Source organism: Rhinolophus ferrumequinum, chromosome 5 (assembly GCF_004115265.2).
Source record: "Rhinolophus ferrumequinum isolate MPI-CBG mRhiFer1 chromosome 5, mRhiFer1_v1.p, whole genome shotgun sequence".
NCBI lineage: Eukaryota > Metazoa > Chordata > Mammalia > Chiroptera > Rhinolophidae > Rhinolophus > Rhinolophus ferrumequinum.
Window position 1 is genome coordinate 85,454,056 of NC_046288.1, and position 21,136 is coordinate 85,475,191.

At 52.5% G+C, this 21,136-nt stretch overlaps 1 protein-coding gene across 2 annotated transcripts in view; it reads left to right on the forward strand.

Moving 5' to 3' along the window:
- The window catches only part of HTRA3 (HtrA serine peptidase 3), a 31,144-nt gene extending 19,615 nt beyond the window's left edge, over window positions 1-11,529 (forward strand). Inside the window, exons 7-9 of one of the 2 annotated variants that reach the window (XM_033106404.1) lie at window positions 7,227-7,275; window positions 8,890-8,985; window positions 11,031-11,529. In XM_033106404.1, the coding sequence (XP_032962295.1) occupies window positions 7,227-7,275; window positions 8,890-8,985; window positions 11,031-11,196 (311 nt within the window). In that variant the 3' untranslated portion in view covers window positions 11,197-11,529. Of the gene's footprint in view, window positions 1-39; window positions 805-7,226; window positions 7,276-8,889; window positions 8,986-11,030 lie in introns of those variants that run through there. The other variant, XM_033106406.1, reaches the window with a different exon arrangement.
- The last annotated feature ends 9,607 nt before the right edge of the window (window positions 11,530-21,136 follow it).

The following is a 21,136-nucleotide window of genomic DNA, read 5'->3' on the forward strand; positions in this document are numbered from 1 at the left end:
ACACTCATACCTTCAAATTGCTTCCGTATCTCCTCCCAGCCCTCTCACCAGCAGCTCATTGAGAGCGGGGGGCCTCTGCATGCTTGCCCGTCCTCCACCACTCCGCCAGCCGAGCACACACAGCCCAGTACAGAAAAGACCGGGGCCGTGAGGACTGGTTACGTGAAGAACTGCTGTTGAGGACTCCGTTTGGTTCATCAGTGTCCCTTATGTGAAAATAGCCTGGAGCCAGGGCAGTGCCTGTCTTCCCTAATAACTCTGAAGGCTTCTATTGGCCAGAGGGGCCATCTAACCTCCTGAGCCCTTTTCCTCTTGGCTGCTAGGAAGCTCAGAACTTGACCCAGGGCTGTACCTTCGTACCTCACAGTCTTGGTCCTTTCTCTAATAAGTGGGCTTTTCCACTGTAATTATCTCCTGCTCCAGGGGCCTTTGACTTTTGCCACCTTCCTGCAAATCGGTGGAGCTGCACTTTGCACAGATTGAGCTGTGAGGTGACTGTTTTGTTGGAAATGGGATGATAACATCCTCTCCCTTCCTGCCGCTCTTCCTTTGCTCTCACAGACAGGAACCCACCAGGGGCCAGGTGCACCCCTTTGTTATCCAGGGACTGACCCTGTCGGCACTGACCTCACCCCAGACCCTCCCAGAGCTGTCCCCTCTCCCAGGACATGTGGACTAATTGAAGAGTCCACTAAATCTTAGCTGGATGACTGAAGAATCTATAATTTAAAATCCTTTTGAAGTTAGCTGGTGTTCATTTCTGCTTTTTTTTTTTTTAATAAAAATATCAAACTATCCAAACCCAGTTAATCTAAAGTTCTTTAACACAAACCATATTTTTATTAAATCAAGGAAATACTAGTTAGGGTTCACTTTTTGTTCCCACCTAGGGGTTGGGGTGCAGAGGCCTCTGGGGACTTCAAGAGGGACCACCATGCTGGTTCCGGAGGGCAGTAGCGTTGCCTCGGCCTGCGGCCCCAGAGGGCTCTGGGGGTTGGCCAGACTTAGGACGAGAGTGCACCCCCACGGGGGTGTTTGAGTTACTGGAGCTGGGCGGTTAGGGGTGTCTGCCCCTCTGTAAACTGGGGGGGTTTGGCTCCTCAGTGGTGTGGGCTGGGGAGTGGAAACTCTCATTCCTCTCCTGATGGGGGGGGAGGGTCTCTGTGGCCTGGGAGCTGGGGGAGAGTTGCAGGGAGGCATTGTGGGGGATACTGGGAAGACGGGGTCCAAGTGCACATTCCCTGGCCTCAAGATCACACATGCCAGAGTATCCTTCTCAAATGGAGGAGGAAGCCAAGGAGGCGGGAGTGGGCCCCCAGGGAGGGGAGAGTAGAGGAAGGACCTGTGTCCCGAGCCCGGAGGACCAGCGCTTTGCTGGGTGCCCTGCCCGCCTCTCCCGTTGTCCCTTTCCCAAGATGTCAGAGGCTTTAGTGTCCTTGATACCCAAGCGCAGTCTGGGCTCCTTCCCAGCCCTGCACCCGGGATGTGTTACCACCTCAGCTTTCTCATCTGCAGAGTGGGTCTAGGTCCGGGGGTAACAAATTTGAGTACCTGCTGGTGCTGTGGGTGCCAGCAGGGCTGTGAGCGCACACAGTCTTTGCCCCTTGAGCTTTCCTTCTAGCCGGGAGGGGCCACAAAAGTGCAGATGCGTATTATGACGTCAGAGTCGTGATCCCTGGAGGCCAGCGGGGGAAGGGAGAGAGGGGCGCAGATGAGGGCATGGGACCGTGGGCCCTCCTCGGGTACCGGTCTCGGGTGCTAGGTTCTATTCTAAGTGTTGTGGGCCCATGGGAAGGAGTGGCAATGATTTAAAAGAACCTGGCTGGCTGCCTGCGGGGAGTCTACTGCAGGGAGCTGAGAGCAGATAGATGCCAGGTGGTACCCGGGGGAGGCAGCCCTGGGCTGAGGAGTGGTCGGGTCTTGGATCTGTTTTGAACTTGGAGCCCTCAGAACTTGCTGGAAGGTGGGATGTAGGATGTGAGTGAGGGGCTGGGGCCGACAGGACAAGGCCCGGGAGCTGAGGGACGTCTCCTGGGACGGGGGGTCCTGGGCAAATCAAGGATGAGCCCCAATGCCCCAGAAGCCCCGGCATCCATCAGTTTCTCTCGCTGTTGGTTTTGGCTTTTTTATTGAGGTGAGATTCACATCTTGTGCAACTAAGCGCTCTGTTAATTGTTAATAGTCCCCAGTGTGCTGTTTCCCGGGCTTTAGTGCACTCAGCAAGTCGTGAGGTGTCCCCTCCCTCTAGTTCCAACCTTTCTGGCCTTCCCAGAGGAGCACTCTGCACCCCGAACTCCTCCCCCTCCCCCCTGCCCACCTTGCCGCTATTTCACTACCGCCCCCTGATGCTTGCCTCACTGTGGGCTCCAAAGTTGTTCCATGACATGCTCAGAAAACAAACAAATCCACGACCTCCCTCCAGCCGAATTTCCAGGGCAGCGTGTCAGACACTCACCATTTAGGTGGTTTTCCACCTAATGACCTAGCAATTTCTGCTGACCTAGAATTTCAACCAGTCCGCCCTGCATGCCCCACGGGCCAGTGTTTCTGGGAAGCCTGCGTGTGCGCTGGGCCTGTTGGCTCAGGGTGGGGAGGAGGCTTCTCCCTCCCAAGGACTCTGATTTGACCCCAGGCTGCACTTCTGCCCCTCCAGGGCACTGCTCAGGCACAAGCACGGCAAGCATAGGTGTCTTCCTCATTTGAGGCACGACCTTGGGTTTGAGTGAAGCTGACCAGTGGCCGGTACCCATTCCGGAGCAGGATGGAGGGCCGAGGACTCAGTCCCCAGGCCTTTCCCCGTTCCTCTGAGGACCTCACCCAGTCTTGTGAATGTAAATGCCATCTAGAGTGAGTCCCCCAAATTTACATCTACAGCTGGGCCCTCTCACCAAGCTCCAGACCCGGATGTACTGCTTGTCAGACATGTCCACTCCCTGTGCGCCCCTGTCCTCACGTCCACCTTCTCAGTTACGTCAGCTCCAACCTCTGGATTTCCCACAGCTGCACTCCAGCCATCAGCCAGCTCTGTTGGCCCTAGCATGGGGTCTGCCCCTCCTGCACCTGCCCTGTCACCGGCTCCAGTTCCACTGCCTGGTCCTGCCACCAGCGGCACTCTTCTTGGTTGTTGCCTCCCCCCTGCTCCTGTGCCACTGCCCTTTCCCCCACAGACCCCACCCCAGCCTGTGGACTCCTTTCAAAGTTCAGAACTCATCACGTCTCTGCTTGACACTGGCCGTGGCTCCACCTCCTTGGGAATAAACACTGAAGCCTCCCTGGCAGCCAGACCCATCAGCCAGGCCTGCCGCCCTCTCTGACCTCATCTCCCACCTGGTGCCATCCATCAGTCTTCTTGGGTGAAATGTCTGTTTAAATATTTTGCCCATGTCAAAAATTGGGGTTGTTTATGTTCTTATTAAGTTTTGGGAGTTCTTTACACATTCTGGGTAGGAGCCCTTTATCAGATAAATGAATGCAAGTATTTTCTCCTGTGGCTTGTCTTCTCATTCTCTTAACTACCCTTAAAGCTCAGAAGTTTGGTAAATGTTTATCAAGTCTGATTTACCAATTTTTTTTTTTTTACTGGATTATGCAGTGGTGTATCTAAGAATTCTTGGCTAACTGAAGTTCAGAAAGATGTCCTCCCACATTTTCTTTTAGAAGTTTTATTTTCTGAGGGTTTAGATTTAGGACTATGATGCATTTTGAATTCAAATTTTTTTTTTAATAGTGCAAGTGTGGATCAAAGTTCTTTTCTTGCGTTGGATGTTCAATTGTTTCAGCACCATCTGTTATAAAAGACACTTTCTCCACTGAATTGCCTTTGCAACTTTGTCAAAAATAAAACGAGCATATTCTGTCCTATTTGTCTGTTTATCCGTCTTTGTGCCAACCTCACACTGTCCTGATTATTGTGGTTTTATGTCTTGAAGTCAGGTGGTGTCAGTCCTCCAACTTTGTCCTTTTTCTTCAACGTTGTTTTTGTTCTTCTAGAGCCTTCTTCGCATTTCCATATGAATTTTAGAATCAGCTTGTCAAGTCCCACCCAAAAACCCCCCGCTGACATTTTGACTGGCGTTGCATTGAATCTGTCATCAATCTGGGGAGAATTGTCATTTTGACAACATGGAATCTTCTGAACACAGACTCTCTCCCCATCATTTATATCTTCTTTGGGTTTCCCTAGGCAGTGTTTTCTAGGTCTCAGTGTACAGGTTTTCTAGGTCTCAGTGTACAGGTCTTTCTCAACTTTCAGATTTATTCCTAAGTATTTCATTATTTTGATGCTATAAGAAATGGTATATTTAAAATTTTTTCAATTTCTGATTGTTACTAAAATGTATGTTGATCCTGCAACCTTCATAACTCTTGTAGCTTTTTTATAGATTCCATCCGATTTTCTACATAGATGATTATGCAGTCTGTGAATAAAAGCAGTTTTACTTCTTCCTGTCCAGTCTGAATGCCTTTTTTTTTTTAATTGCCTGGCTAGAACCTCCCATAAATACTGAATAACGACGGTGAGAGTGGATATCTTGCCCCCTTCCTGATCTTAGGGAGAAATCTTCCACCTTTCACCATTAAATATGATGTTAATAAAGCTTTTGCGTACGTGGCCTTCATCAGGTTGAAAAAAATTCCCTTTTATTTCTAGTTTTTATCATGAATAGATGCTAGATTTTGTCAGATGCTTTTCCTGCATCTTTTGAGATGATGGTTTTCCTTTTTGTATTCTGTTAATGTGGTAAATTGCATTGGTTGATTTTTGAATGTTAAGCTATCCTTGCCTTCCTGGGACAAACCTCACTTAGTCATGATGCATTCTCCTTTTGATATATTATTGAATTTGATTTGCTGAAGACAATGAAAGATTTTCCACAACTGTCTGCACAAAGGATATTGACCTAGTTTTCTTTTCTGATTTTGGCATCAGCAGAATGAAGTAAGAAGTTGGTTAGGAAGAACATTCCTCTTGCGTCCCCTCTAATCTGTTTCCTGCTACGACACTGCTTCTCTTCTCACACTTCTGGTCACCAATGTGCAGGGCTTCCCCATGCCAGCGCCCTACAATTTAACTCGCATCTGACACTGTCTGGAGATGCGTCAGATCCCACAGGTGAAAAAGGCTCCATCCCACAAGACCGGCCCCTGCCTTCAGATGCCAGTCACAAGTTCAGCTTGTCCCCTGTGCTTCTGAACCGACTGGCTATAAATCTCACGTTCCCGTGAACCCCTCCTGGTGTTGGATCGTTTGCTAGAGTATCTCACAGAACTCAGGGAAACAGTTTACTCACTAGATCACTGGTTTATTATAAAAAGATACAACTCAGGAACAGCCTACCGGAAGGCATGCAAAGGACAAGGTGTGGGGAAGCAGCGTGGAGCTTCCGTGCCTCTGCAGGCACAGCCCCTCCCAGCACCTCCACGTTGCACCAACCCGGAAGCTCTCAGAGGAACTTCCCTCCGGTTTCCATGACGGCCTTGTTACATAGGCATGATTGGTTACACCATTAGCCACTGGTGCTTATTTCAACGTCCAGCCCCTCTCCCTTCCCCAGAGGTTGGTTTCCCTGGCAACCAGCCCCCTTCCTCAGGTGCTTTCCAAAAGTCACCTCATTGACCTAAACTCAGATGTGGTTGAAAGGGACGTGTGGTGAAGAACAAAATCCCATTTCTCCCTCACAGTTCTGGAGCTATTTCAGGAGCTGGGAGCAAAAGATGCCCCATAGCTCTTATCACTTAGGAAATTACAAAAGTTTTAGGATCTATGTGCTGGGAACCATGGGCAAAGACCAAAATATACATTTCTTATTATAAATCACAACATCACAGCAGTAGTCACTCATTTTCAGTTTTCTAGAGGAGTTTGTGTAGAATTGATATTATTTTTCCTTAAACGTTTGATAGAATTCTCCTATGAGACCATCTGGGCCTGATGTTTCTTTGTGGGAAGATTTTTAACTACAATTTCAATTTCTTTAATAGATATAGGTCTAGTCAGGTTATCTATTTCTTCTTGAGTGAGATTTGGTAGTTTGGAAATTTCAAGAAATGTGTCCATTTTATCTAAGTTGTCAGATTTGTTGGTATTCAGTTGTTCATAAGAGTCTCTTATTATACTCTTAATACCTGTAGAATCTGTAGTAATGTCACCTTTCTCATTCCTGATATTAATAATTACATCTTTTTTCTTTTTTTCCTGATTAGTTTAGCTAAAGGTTTATCAATTTTATTGCTCTCAAAGAATCAGTTTTTGCTTTCATTTATTTTCTCTATTGTATTTCTGTTTCCTGCTTCATTGACTCTACTGTTTATTATTTGCCTCCTTCCACTTATTTTGGGTTTCATTTTATTTTATTTTCCTAGTTTTCATGGTGAGAACTGAGGTAATTGATTTGAGACCTTCTTTTCTGATATCAGCACTTTAGTACTATCAATTTCCCTCTAAGTACTGCTTTACCTACATCCCACAGACTTTGATACGTTGTATTTTCATTTTTATTTAGTTTACAATCCTTTTTAATGTCCTTTTGGCTTCCTCTTTGAACATGAGTTACTTAGAAGTGTGTTATTTAGTTTCCAAGTTGTTGGGAATCTTGTAGATACCTTTCTACCTCTGACTTCTAGTTTAATTTCACTGTGGTCAGAGAGCATACTTTTATGATATGAAATTTTAAAATTTACTGAGACTTATTTTATGGTTCTGAATATGTAAATGTTATTTCTGAGTCTAGGACACCAGCTAAATCACAAGCTAGAGCAGCTGCGGGGAAAGACGTGCCGCCTTAGAAGGTTGTGTGTATAATACTCCAACCAGGGGGCCTGGCACACAGTTAGTACTCACAGGGCATCGTGAATTAATATTATTATTTATGGGGAAGGCAGAGGGAGGTGATGAGTTCAGACCTGGGGAACCTGCAGGATGGAGGCTGGAGAGAAGAGCACCACTGGTCACTGGGGGTTGGGTATGGAGCTCAGAGGGGGAACAGATGTTGGAGCTGATGTGGTTGGATGGTGCCTGAGGGTGAGGGTAGTGGGAAGCCATCAGATTGAGCCAGGACATCTTTCAGCCTTAAGAGTAGCCAAGAGTTCTGGGCACCTGAGCATATGCGGACCAGGCTGGCCCTAGTAGAATGGCTACTGCTGCTTTCTGCTCCTGTGGGTGAATTTCTGCCCCCACCTACCCTTCATGGTGGTTCTAACCAAGTCCTGTTATGTTCTGTTTCCAGATTGGAAGAAACGTTTCATTGGCATACGGATGAGGACTATCACACCAAGGTGAGTGTCTGAAGGAAGCCGTCCCCTGCTGCCCTCCATTGTCACCCCTCACCTCAGCCCTTCTCCTAGCCATGCCTGGCCACCTGCAGGTGCGAGCCAGATGCACTCAGGCTTCTGAGCCTCTGCTGAGACCAGTCCCTCTGCCTGGATTACCTTTCTCCCTTTTGCCTGATAGATTCCTTTGGTTCCCTCAGAACTTCATTCAAGTGCCCCCTCCTCCAGGAAGCCCCTAGATTAGCATCCTGTGGCTGCCATAACAAACTACCACAAACTTGGCTTAAAACAACAGAAAGTCATTCTCTCACAGTTCTGAAAGCCAGAAGTCCACAGTCAGCAGGGCTGTGCTCCCACTGAAGCCTCTTGGGGAGGGGGGAGTCCTCTGGCCCTGCCAGGTCCTGGTGACTCCAGGTGTTTCTTAGGTTATACCTGCACCACTCTGATCTCTGCCTCTGTCCTCACATGGCCTCCTTCTTTCTGTGTGTCCGTGTCTAATTCTCCATCTTCTTTTACTTGTAAAAACACCGGTCATTGGGTTTAGGGCCCACCCTCAGTCAGGATGATCTCATCTAGAGATCCTTAATCAGTGACGTCTGCAAAGACCCTATTTCCAAACGAGGTCACATTCTGAGGTTCTGAGTGGTCATGAATGTTAAGGGGCTGCTCAAGGGGGAGCATGTCCCCCCCGTCGTGTGCACAGCTGTGCTTCCCTCCTCAGCATTGCATCGGTCCCGTGACGTCAGTGTTGCCTGTTTGTGCCCCCACTCCACCTTGATCAGGAGCTCCTTGGGATCGAGGACTGTGTCCTGCTCATCCCTCTGCCCCCACCCCACCAGGCCTACAACAGAGCGGGTGTCTGGGAATACTGAACGAGGGAAATGAAGAAGGGCGTGGGGAAGAGGAGGGGGACAGAGGAAGTGAGGGCACTAGGGAGGGAGGTGAACGCAAAGTTAAGCTCGAGGATTTGAAGAAGGAAGACGTCACTGCATTGGGAAACTCTGGGAAGAACTGAGGTGAGCTCAACGGACTACACCCTGCAACCCACGGAGTCCCTCAAATGATCGTTCTTCCTGTTTCAGCCACTGCTAATCTAGGCGTTAAATCTAAAGGCAATTTGTGATCAACACCAATATACCGATTTATCTTTGACACGTGTTCTTTATCTGTCTCTTTCATCCATCCATCCATCCATCCATCCATCCATCCATCCATCCATTCAGTCTTCTATCCATTCCATGACTCACTACTCGTCCCTCCTTCTATCTATCCATCTAGCCATTATTCCTTTCTCCCATCCATCCATCCACCCACCTATCCATCTGATCACCCATCCTTCTACCTTCCTTCTTTTCTCTCACCCCGACTCCCACCCCACCTCCCATCTATTCACCACCCCGTCTCCACACTGCTCACCATGCACCTTCACTAAGGTTTCTCTTGAGGAGCCCAGGTTGAGTAGGGGACACAGACAAGAGCTAGTGAGAACCCAGATGGTCGGTGGCAAGACAGGCCGGTGTGGGAGCCCAAGGAGACTCCTCGTCTGGCCTGGGCGGAGGGGCAGCTCTGTGCCTTCAGAGGCTCAGGAGAAGGGCCTTAGCTGTGCAACTGTCTTTGCAGTTTGGTGGAAGAACTAAAGGCCAGCAACCCAGACTTCCCAGAGGTCGGCAGTGGGATTTATGTGCAAGAGGTTGTTCCGAATTCACCGTCTCAGAGGTAGGCTCCTCAGAGGGGGTGGAAGGACTGGATGGGAGGCCGTCAGACATCCTGGTGGGCTTGGGGCCTGGGCTGGGCCTGTTTCACTGACCTTGAGCTTCCTGGCAAGATGTGATGTGGAAGTGGCCGGTGGGATGCTGGCCTGTCCTGTCAGCCAGGGGCAGGCTGGGGAGATGAAGCATCTCTTAGAGCATTGGCCATGCCTTTCTGTGGCCTGAATGTCAGGCCCAACCTGAGAAACAGCCTGACTCTCACCGGCCCGGTGGGCTGGCCTGGGTCTATTTCCTCATCTGCAAAATGGACATGACTCAGCCTACTCTTTCTATTCCGGGAGACTTTATCAAGGTCAAGTGCTGGGGAATGTTGAATGTTGCAACACCATGAGCTGAGGCAGACATGCAGCGAGGTCGCTACACAGTTGCATGGGTAATCCAGGCCCCTCGAAGGGCTCTGAGCAAGTCCCTCCCCTCCTTGGGCCTTGGTCTCCACCAGTACTGTCAGTGGGCTGCAGGTCAATGGTTTCTGAACTCATTCCGGGAGCTGGAGATAGTCCCCCCGGGGCCTGGGGCTGCTGCAAGGGGCAAGGGCAGGGTGTGCAGTGGAGAGAGGAGCCGGGCAGGCAGGCGTTCCGCCCCCACGGCGCCTTCAGCCAAACAGGGCCTCTTCTTTCCATTCAATGTACTGTGCTGCTCCAGGAGGCCGTACTGGAAGGCACGGCCCCCCAGGTCCTCTGTAGTGACCACAGGTAGCACACATGCCCAGCCCGCAGCACGCCTGCAGTGAAATTGTTAAAATGTAGCTCCGTGATGCCAAAGGGTAACCACCCAACTCAGACCCTTTATCCAGGGTTGCTGTGCCCTGCTGAATTCAGCAGGGCAGTTATGGAGAGTGGCCACGTGCCAGGCACCCTGAGAGCCAGACGGGTGAGATTGGTGCTGACTGACTGCTGACGAGCAGGCTATATCATGAGCTGGGCGCTCCACACGTGTCTCAGGTTCTCCTCACTGCAGCTCGGGAGGTGTGGGCTACTGCTTTCACCCCACTTCACAGATGGGGAGACTGAGGCTTAGGGAAGTTAGCCCTCTGAGGCATGGATCCTGGTGCTGTGGCCCAGACATCTAACTACTATGCCTCCCAGCCTGGCCTGCCTGCCTTCCGGGTGGCGGTGAGGTCACAGCGAGTAGGATGCAGAAGGCGGCTGGCCGGCGAGCTCTGCCCCCTGTGCCAAAGTCCATGTAAGAAATGTCCAAACCTGTGGAGAATTTCTGTAAGAGTTAATTGGAGCCAAACAGATGCCGGCTGCCGGGGAGCAAGATCTCAAATGCTCCGGAGAATAATAGTTTCACAGTTTCTTCTATGCATTTGGAGTTAAGGAGGGAACAAGGAAGCCGGCCTGGAGGTGGGAAAGCAAGCCAGGGATTAGATTACAGGAGAGTTAGGAGACTGTGCTCTCCTGAGGCTTAAGGCCCCCCTGGAGGGGTGTTACTTCCGGTGCTTCAAAGGTGTGTTAATCTGGATGCAGGAGAACAATGGACAGAGCTGGTTTAAGACCTTTCCCTAAAGAAGTTAGAGGCTGGGGCGTGAGGACCCACCCGACCTGCCCAGTTAGGGATTTATGATCAGATTCCCCGTGAGGTCACCTTCTGTACAATCCCTTTTTCCGTCCACACGAAAGTCTTAGAAACTGCAGCAGAGTCAGAATCAATCGCCTGGACCTCACTGTAATTTGCAAAGAGTGTCCCCACACAGGACTGCAGGTGTGGACACTGAGGCTCAAAGGGGCCAAGCACCTGGCCCGAGGTGGCCCAGCTAAGAAGCTGCATCCAGATCTGGAGCCAGCCCTCCTGGAGTATGGAAGTAGATTGCAAGGACATGGGTCCATCGTGGGACATTGGTTTTCATCCGGTGTGACAGCCTTGCAGTCGGGGCTCTGATCTTACCTGTTGAAATGAATTTTCTTAAACTGCTGCTCTTAGACCCAGTTGTGCCCTGACAGGGCCCAGGCCGGATGGGCTGCGGTGACCGCGTGTCTCTTCTCTTGGCAGAGGGGGCATCCAAGATGGCGACATCATCGTCAAGGTCAACGGGCGCCCTCTGGCAGACTCGAGCGAGCTGCAGGAGGCGGTGCTGACCGAGTCCCCGCTGCTGCTGGAGGTACGGCGGGGGAATGACGACCTGCTGTTTAACATCGCCCCTGAGGTGGTCCTGTGAAGGTGAGGCCACCTCCCCCATCGCCGAGCACCGGAGCCTACAGCGGAGGACAGGTGCCAGCCCGCTGGCTCCACCCGGAGTCGCCGCCTCCCTTGGGATCAGGACGAAGGACTGAAGTCGGTCCTCAGCAGAGCCAGGGACCTCCTCCCAGCTGTCCAGGGACAAAGCCACAGTCTGGACTTGGCCAGGGGTCCGCCTGTCAGCCTTGGGAGTGTTGGCTCCTGCATCACGGTACCCACGGGGGCAGCCCGGTGTCCCCCTTGTACAAAAGCTCCTGAGGGCCACCTTCCAAGTTCCCCGGATAATGTAAAATGATTCTGATACTTGAGAAGACTCCTCTATAGTCCCTGGAAGTCCCCCATCTCTCCCACCTTCCTGCCTTTGCACCTGATACCTCTGTCTGAAATGCCCACTCTGCTTCTCCCCCACCGACTCTCACTCAGGTGTCAGCTCCCAAGCCTCCCTGGGCCCCGTGTCAAATGACCAAGGCTGTCTGCCCCTGGAGGGCAGGCCACGGCTGACCCCCTGGGGAGCCAGGTGTGGCGGGCCTGGCCCCGAGCAGGCACCCAGGGATGTCCTCTGGCCACCTGGCTGAGCCCTGCAGCTGGAGGTGAGGTTCCCCTCCCCACGTGGGAGAGAAGCTGGCAGGGAGCAGCCTGTGTCAACCCCGTCTGGAAGTCTGCTTGTCCTCTGGGAGGTGACCGTGCTGCGGTGCCCAGAGGAAGCTGGGACCTGCCGGGAGGAGGGGGCTGCAAGGACTGAGCCACTTGGCCTCCCATGTGCTGTTCTGTGTGGAGCAGCCGACTCAGGGGCTGCCCTGTCTCAGCAGGAAGGACCCTCCTCTCAGCGGGGCGCCGTGCCTTGCGAGGTATATTTGTGAGCTTCGCTTTACAGTCGACCCCCCATGTTGCTTATACTGTGTTTCTCTACTGTATGGAAATTAAAGTTTACAAGCACATGGTCCTTAGCCAGCAGGGGCGTTTGGGGCACCCACCCCCACCGGCCACAGCTTCTCCTGGGACCCAGAGCCAACATCAGTAGGCATGAGCGACACCCAGCCACTTAGGTCCCTGTTCCCCTAACTTCGTGGTCTTGGGCAAGACACCTCCTTCCCACCTACCTTGGTGTCTCCCGTTATACAGGATGGAAACTGAGACCACCAACCTCCTGGCAAGTGGGCAGAGCACTTGGAAAGGTGCCTGGCTGACAATGAGTCCCTGCCGTGCCGTGTGTACCCAGCAGATGACAAAGCTTTCCCTGCATCTGCTCTGTGTCACCCTCACCAACACGACCCAGAGATGGGGAAATGAGGACTAAACATTTGTACAATGGGAAGAGACGAAGCAGGTTGCAGGTGGGTAGGGTCTGCCACCAGCTGGCCTCTGGACAGCTGTGTGACCACGCCCACCTTCTCCCTGGGGGCGATGGGACAGAGTCAGCTGCAGAACTTCAGGCCTGGGACTCGACCGAACGACCCCACCATGGGGTTAATTTTAAGAGATGGTCCCAGGTAGCCATGGTGGCAGTCAGAATCCTGTTTGGTACCTCGGAGGGACTCACAGGAGAATCCTGAAGACAGGCACACAGACCGTCGGTGACACTGGGTGTGGCCCACTCTGTGCATTGCAGCCAGCCAGAGCGGGGAAACTGGACCAAGAGCACCCAGCACCCATGCCCGGAAAAAGACCAAGAAGTGTTGCAAGCAGCTTTTTAATGCAGGCGCGGTGATCTGGCTCACCATCCCACTTTTGCAATCTTTCAGCTCAGGTTACCACGTGCACTGGCACCCCTCCCACACCCAGTGCTAACCAGACCCCGCTGGGGAGGGAGGGGCTGGGCACAGAAGTGGCCCTGCAAGACTCCTCCCAATCTTCACCAGGCCATGGTGCCCACCTCCTGCTGGCCTGCCTGCTCCACCTCCAACTGCCAGTGTCTTCTGGAAGAGTCAGAGCCTGGCCAGGAGCCTGGTTCAGCCACAGGGTGGGGCTGTCCACTTCCCAACCACCCCCATCCCTCCACTCCTCCCCAGTGTGGGTCAAACCCAACAGACCCCGTGCCATCCCAACACCCCCTCCCACTTTTCTCCTGCCCACCTCCCATCTAGAATGGTCCTAATGCCCGAAGTCCATCCACCCTCCCAGGCCTCCGCTTTCACTCTCGGGCAGGCCTTCTGCTTTCCACACACGTGCAGTGGCCCACAGAGCGTGGTCCTTGTTCCTCCATCTCTGACCCCCTGGACCAGGAGCCCAGAGGCCACATGGCCCTGGCTGAGAGGACGGAGCCCAGCGGTGCTGGGGCAGAGGTGCGGGATAAGGTCACCCGTGTGAGCCTGGACCCAGGAAGAGGGCGAGCTGGGCGCAGGGCGTGGAGAGAGAGCTCTGGACTCACCCAGGGCCAGGCTTTCAAGAGGGATCTGGAGTCCAAGATCAAGGAGGGGTCCATCCGGTTTCTGGCTCACAGACAGATGCCCCGTCACTGTGAGCTCCCACTGTGGGCGGCGGGGAGAGCGAGCCGAGTGGCTTCTCACCGTGGCAGCAGTCTCATTAGGGAGACCCCACCCCCCTCTAACCACTCACCTCCCAAAGCCCCCAGCTCCACACACCAGCACGCTCGCGTTCGGGCTTCAGCAGGTGAATTTGGGGTGGGGGGACACAATCCAGTCCATGGCACAGACACTAAGGCAGGGTGGGGAGAGAAGCCAACGGAGGGATGTGACACTGAGGTGGTGGCCTCTGGGGTAAAGCCCGCCGGAGACCCTCTGAGAACTGCCGAGGAGCTCGGAAGCGTCCCGTGCGGCACAGGAAACTGGCAGCATTCACGCACAGACCTCACCCTCTCTCGTTCTCGTTCTCGGGGCCGCCCTGCCCTGCGAGAGGCTGAGCGAGTGCTCCCAGGGCTGCAGAGAACCGCCAGGCCTAGGGGCAGTGCTGCCAGAGCCCAGAGCTGTGCCGCGCAGCTGCAGCTGCAGGTGACCTGGGGGGGGGGGGCGTGAGCGGGGCAGCCACAGCCCCTGCTGTCCTCATCTCGAGAGACAGGCCGTAGAGGGATGCGGCAGCCCCGGCCCTGCCCAGCAGATGCCCACGGTCCACGCCTTTCCAGCACCTAGATGGGCAGCCCAGCTCCCGCCGCAGGGCATTCACGGAACCTTCTTTTCCCTGAGGTCTGAGCAGTGGGGGAAGAGGGAGGGGAGCGGGCTGACACCCAGCTTCGCTCTAAAGCCGTGAGAAGGTTCCTGACAAGGTCTGGCCCCAAAAGTACCCCCAAAATCACTTCCTCTCGCTCCCCGCCACCAGCCCCCGGGTGACCATCACCATCACCCCTGTGGCCTCAGGTTGGCCATGTGTGAAACAGAGAGCTGGGACGTGGGGGTCTCTGAGCTCGGAGTGAGTGGGTCTGGGCAGTGGACTCGGCTCTGCCCCTCCCTGGCTGACCTCTCTTGGGGGCCTCAGCTCTGCCTTTCTGCATCCAGGGGGGCCAGTGATTGCCACCCCCAGGAGGAGGGACCCTTCCCCTAATACTGGGGCTGTGGGCTCACTCACCCCGCTGGCCCTGCCCCGGTGGAAGTGGGCTCTGTGGTGTTCAAGCCTCTGACCTCTTCCAGCCACCCGACTGGGCGGAGCTGGTCTCCCAGCTGCTCTTCCAGCTGTGCTTGGCGAAAAACAACTTTTTCAGAGGCTGCCAGCTGCCACAATTGTGCAATCCTCTGGGTTCTTGACGCAACCCATCACAGGCCCCCGCGTCCAAAAGCCCCATTGGACAGAGGTGGACACTGAGGTCAGAGAGAAGGACTTGGGGTCACACATGAGAGAGTGGCTGGCTTCCAGGTGACTAGGGCTGGGCTCCTAACTTCCCCTCAGTCTGGGCTGCAGCAGACAGCTGTGGCCACAGCTGCAGCAGCACAAACATGCACTGCCCGAGGGTGTGGGGTGGGACTGGGGTCTCCAGGAGAAGCAAGTCCTGTGGGCATCGGACCTGTGGGTCATCTTCCTTCCAGAGGCCCCCCCCCCACCCCTCTGGGACCAGTGGACCCTGAACACGGTGACCAACTATGGAAATTCAGGAATGGGTCCGATTGGAGGGAAGGAGCACGGGTACCTGGCACTGTTCCCCGGCTTTGAGCAGCTCCTGGGGGAGCCTGGGGCTGGACGCCTGCCTGCCAACACTTGCCCCAGCTCTGTGTTTGTATACAAGGCGTTCTGCCTCTGGTCGCCACCCGCCCTCGGCCCCAGGCAGCCAGATGGTCATTTACCCCACTCACAGCCCAGATGGCTGCCCTGTTCTCGGTCCTGTTCCCCCGGCATTTGGGGATCCGCTGCTGCTCTCACCTCCCTCCTCTCCACTCCCCTCTCCAGCCCTGGGCCTGTGTGCAAGCCACTCCCTCAATCTGGGCTCTCTCTCGGGTTCCCCTCTGCTTGCTTCACTCCCACAGACCATCCCCTTCATGGATGGGCTGAAAAACAGCCCTGAAGTTATCCACCTCAGAAACTCCTGGAAGCTGTGAATGTCACCTCACATGACCAAAGGGACCTTGCAGCTGTAAGCAAGTCAAGGATACTGAGATGGGAGCTTCTCTTGCATTCTCTGGATGGCCCCATGGAACCTCGGGGTCCTTATGAGAGGGAGGAAGGAGGGTAAGAGGAGGAGATGTGATGATGGAAGCAACAGGTTGGGTGACACGAGAGACGGGGCTGAAGAATGTAGGGACTTCAAAAACCTGAGAAAGCTGTTACCTTCCTGAAGCTTGATTAGTTTATATTTACATGTCGATACACAACCCACTGGACTTGACTTTGGTATAGAGCGCAAGCAGAGGTCAAGTTTGCTTCTCCATCCGGACATGTGGGTTTGTCATTGTCCCCTAAACCATTTATTCAAAAGGCAATTCTTTTCTCCTTTGTCACCAACCAAGCTCCCATACACGGGTAGGTCTTCTTCCAGCCACCTAGGGTCCTATTGCTCTTTCTGTCCTTGCCCCTTCGCTATTTAGGTTTATGATATATTTTGTTATTTAGTGCACTGAAACCATGCATGTTGTACTACTCTTTCTTCAAGGGTGCTTAGCTATTCCCAACTCTTTGCTTTTCATATATATTTTAAAATAAGTTTATCAAGCTCCACTTCATGTGAATTTGGTTAGAATGGCATTGGGTATTCCTCCATTTATCTAAATTTTCATTAATTTCTCCCAATACTGTTGTATAGCCTTCTGTGTAAATAGCTTATATTTGATACTGCAAATAATATACTTTATTTTTTTATTTCTCACTGTTAATATGTAGACTTGTTGTTATTACTTCTTAATTGTTCATAATTTAAAAAATTTTGGCCTTATATCCAGCAACTTTCCCTTGTTAATTCTAACTAGATCAACAGGTTATTTTTGGATGTTCTACATACTCAGCCACATCATCTATAAGTAACGAATTTCATTTCTTCCTTTCCAATCCTAATACCGTTTACTTCTTTTTCTTGCCTTATTGCAGTGGCGAAAGCCTCTAGTTCAGTGTTGTATAGAATTAACGATGACCGACATCTTAATCTTGTTCCTGATCTCAAAAGGAATGCTTTCAGCCTTACACCATTAAAAATAATGTTTGCTGTAGGTTTTTTGTAGTTATTCTTTATCAGTTTAAGAAAGTTCCCTTTTATTCCTATTTGCTAAGAGTTTTTATTATGCATGAATATTGAATTTTAACAGAAGCCTTTTTCGGCTTCTACTAAAATGATGAAATCATGTCCTCCTTTGTTCTGGTAATGTAGTGAAATCCCTTGATATTGAAATATTTTACCAACCTTGAATTACTGGACAAAACCTAATTTTACTATGATGCAGTATCCTCTTTAAATATTTTTGTTAATATTTTACTTGAGATTTTGGTGTTGCTACGTGCAACAGGTCTATAATTTGCCTAATGTTCACATTGGAGTTTGCTACAAGATTATTCTGACCTCATTTTATGACTTGGGCAGTGTTTACTCTTTTTCTGTTCTCTGGGAGAGTCTGTATAAGATTGGCATTATTTCTCTCTTAAACAGTGATAGAGATATTTCCTGCTGCTCCCACAGACCTGGCACTGTGGTCGGCCCCAGTGGGAAGCTGCCTTTTTACGAGATTAACTACACCGTGCCTCTGCATGCATTTTTATACTGTATTTGGGTAGGAAGCGTCAATACGCTGGGTCATCCAAGGGCTGGGCCGTGATCTGGCCTCTGTCCGCGGGAGTCGCAGCCTCTGCCAACAGTCCGTGTCATCCACGAGTGGAGCCGTTTTCTATTTTGGTGTCCCAGAGCTCATGGATGGGATCCAAGTTAGCCAATATCTGACAACGTGTTTGCGTTTAGAGCGGAATTGGGTGTAAAAATAGCTCTGGGAGAAGTGGCTGCCAAGGCTGGTATTCTGTGTGGACAGTGGCAGGTCTGGGGCTCAGGGCAGGGCCCTGGCTGAGGATGTGAGGGGAGCACACACAAGACCCCGCCTGCTGGCCCCCTGGCCCCTGTCTGACCACACTTTCCCTTCTCCCCAGAGCCAAATGCTGTCTGCTCTGGGTAGCCTTCCCAACCTCTCGGTTGGGGTGGCCTCTGGGTCCCTCCTCTACTGTCAGTTTACCTGCCTGTCTCCCCATGAGACTGAGCTCCTTGAGGACAGCGCTAGGTTGATCTGAGTCATCTTTGCATTCCTAGCACCTGGCCTAGGTGCTTAGCGAGAACTTTGAGTTCAACCTACCTGAGTTCCCACCTTGTCTCTGCCATCGCCAGCTCTGTGACCTCAGGCAAGTTGCTCTCCTTCTCTGGGCCTCGTTTTCTGCACTTGGGAAGCAGAACAGCAATTCCTCCTTATAGGGCTGGTTGTGAGACTCAGAATATTCAGGCACCGCTCCTTTCTTGCTGCCCTTGGACTCCTGAGCCCACATGGGTAGCTCTTTTGCCTGGAGCAACCTGGGCATGGGACTCTCACTACGAACAATAATGGTGCACACACCAGAGAGGTGCCATTAGAATTAAATGGGATAGCTCAGGCAAAGTCAAATTAAAACTCTGTCTGGCACTTAATAAATGTCCCCAAAATATTAGCAATGATCGTTATCACCACCATGACCACCACCTCCACCGCCACCTCCATCATCATCATCACCATCTTCATCAGTGTCACTCCAGAAGAATCCACTTGCATAACACAGAGACACAAATGTTGAATTGCTGAAGATATTGTGAGGAGCAAGGGAGGGACGGCACATCCCGGCCTTGTAGCAAACCACTTAAAGATGCTGGCAACCCCACCATAGGGTGGCTTCCCCTGGAGCCCCGCCTTCAGTGGAAGGCCATCTTCCTTTCTGACCCTGCTTCACCTGCTCTCTGCACACCACTGCCTCCCCTCCCAGTCTCCCCGGAAGCAGCGAACCCCTTGTCCTGTCTGCAGTCTCCCCCAGTGGCACTGGGCCCAGCAGACACTCTGGCCACAGAGGCCTTTCCTGACTCAAGCACGTCGAGATGCCGTCCCCACAAAGATTCCCAGGACAGTCAGTTGCTTCCATTTCTTTCTTCCGCGTTGTTACATGGAATATGCCTCCGGCCCCATGCTAAGCACCCAGCATCTCTCCCAACTTTTCCAAAAGAATCTGCAGCTGAGAGATGTCAGAGAACTGGCTTTCATGGCACAGATTATAGCAGTGGTTCCCAGGAGGCATGTTCAGCCCGGCCACCATGGCACTGCCCGGTGCGTGTCAGCCATCGTGTCCTCAGTGCTGCTGGTTCAGTGGGACTAACGTGAGTCCCGGAACTGGCTGAGTGACCTCCCTCTGAGCCTTAGTTTCCTCACCTGTACAATATCTGTTCCTGGGTCATGAAAGGATGTGTAACAGGCGGGCCAAAGAAGGTGTCCACAGAGCAACTCTCAGGAAAGTGGTCCTGGCGAGTTTCTTCTGTGAAGCTCCAAGGATGGTCACCGCAGCTCTCGGCCACACAGTGTGGTGGGCAGGCCCTGGAATCAGGGATGGTGAGTGACAACAACCACGGTGACGCCATGTTGACCGCTCACCACCTGGAAGGCACTACTCTGAGCTGGGCTGTTGCCACCTTCTGATGACCCTGTATCCGAGTTTATTTCCTACTTATGCAAACGAGGAGACGTGCTCAGAGAGGTGCCGCACTTCACAAAAGTGGCAGAGCTGAAATGTGAGTCTGGGTCCATCTGATTTCACAGCGAAGGCGTGAGCTCCCTGCACGCTGCCTGCAAAGCCACCGCCCACCCCACGCCTGAGCTTTTGCCAGTTTCACAGGGACTGAGGGTTCTGTCTTGTGTCAGGGTCTCTGAGCCGCTGCCAGCCTCCGTGACAGGCTCAGGTTCAGGGCCAGGCAGATACAGGACTGACGATAAATATTTGCGGCATGAATGAAAGCTTACCCCTCTCCAGAACGGGTCAGAGCTGCTTGGACCCTCCTTGGGATCTGTTTTCTTCCTCAAACTTCCCCAAGCCCTTGCTCTGGGCCTGAGGACTGAGGGACCTGGGGAAAGGCAGGCGGCCTCCCTGGGTCCTGGGCACATGCTGCTTGTCAAATGTCGCTTCCGTTCAGGGTGTGGGGTGCAGCCTAGAGGCCCTGGCTGATCGAGGACATAGGAGCAGGTATGGGGGTGCCCCATCTGCACCCCTTTGGCCAGCTCACCTGCAGACCATCCTGTCCTTCCAGCCAATGGCCACCTCTATTTGTCTGCCTATCAGGATCTCAGGCCAAAGGACCAGGCTGGGAGTGTGCCAGCCTGTGCCCAGGGCAGGTCCCATGTGCCAGGAGGCAATGCCCAGGAGTCGCCCCCATGGACCACTTGTGAATAGAACCAGCTTCCTTGTGCCTCAGTGGGGCCACTCAAGGTGTGCGCCACATGGTTGGAGAGGGACTCACGGGGACTGGGTCCCAGGTGCCCACAGCCGTGACTCCCTGGTGCACCCTTCCTTCCTCACATACTTTCCCACTCCTCTCCGGCCTTTCTAGGGTGACCCTGGTCCATTCACCAGGCTCTTCCACAAGGGAGAAAGAGTCAGGACCCAGGATGGGGCAGGTCAAATGCATCAGGACTAAGGAGAGGGAGCAAGTGCTGTGGGCCCAGGAAATCAGGGAGAGTTTCCTGGAGGAGGTGGCACTGGAGCCAAGCCTTGAAGGTTGAGCAGAGTGTGGGGAGCAAGCCCTTACGTGCCCTTGGGCTTCCTCGGGACATTTCCAAAGCGGGCTCTGTGGACGGGAACTTGACAGTGAAGAACTGCAGTTGGATGTCTTGACAATATCTACTCTGTCATCTATTTTAAAGGCCTTTAAAAGAGAAAAGACCCAGCTGGAGAAATTATCCTCCCTGGGCCCATCCAGACCATAGAAAGGGCCGGCATCCCCTCTCTGCAGATGAGAAAAGTCCCAGGCCAGGCTGTGTCGGATTTCACTGTGGGACTATCAGAGCCTTGGACAGGGGGCTGCCAGACCCCAGAAAGGAGACATGTGTCAGCTGGCCCTGGTGACACTCCTGGCCCGTCCTGGCAACTCCAAAAAGACTCTGCTGCTAAACTCATCTGCCATGCCCCTCTCTGCTTGCTCTTCTTTATTTCTGCATATCTTCCTTTAAATAAAAAAAAATGTTTATTGTCCTTTTTGATGTTAAAAGTAACACACTTTCATGGCAGAAACATCAGAAAAGCACGAAGAAAAAAATTAAAATCACTGACAATGTCGGCACTTGGTGACAATATCTGCTGATGTTTGAGTGTGCATCCTGCAGTCTCATCGACGTGCAAAGTAACTCGCGGGGGTTTTGCTTGCGGTTGCCCTGGGTCTATAGATCGAGGTAGTCAGTGTACCCCTCAGGTCTCAGTTTTCTCCCCTCCTCCGTGGTGTGAGGGGCAGGCTGCTATTCTAAGATGTATCTAAACCTGCTTGAAAACAGACTTAGGAACTGCTGTCC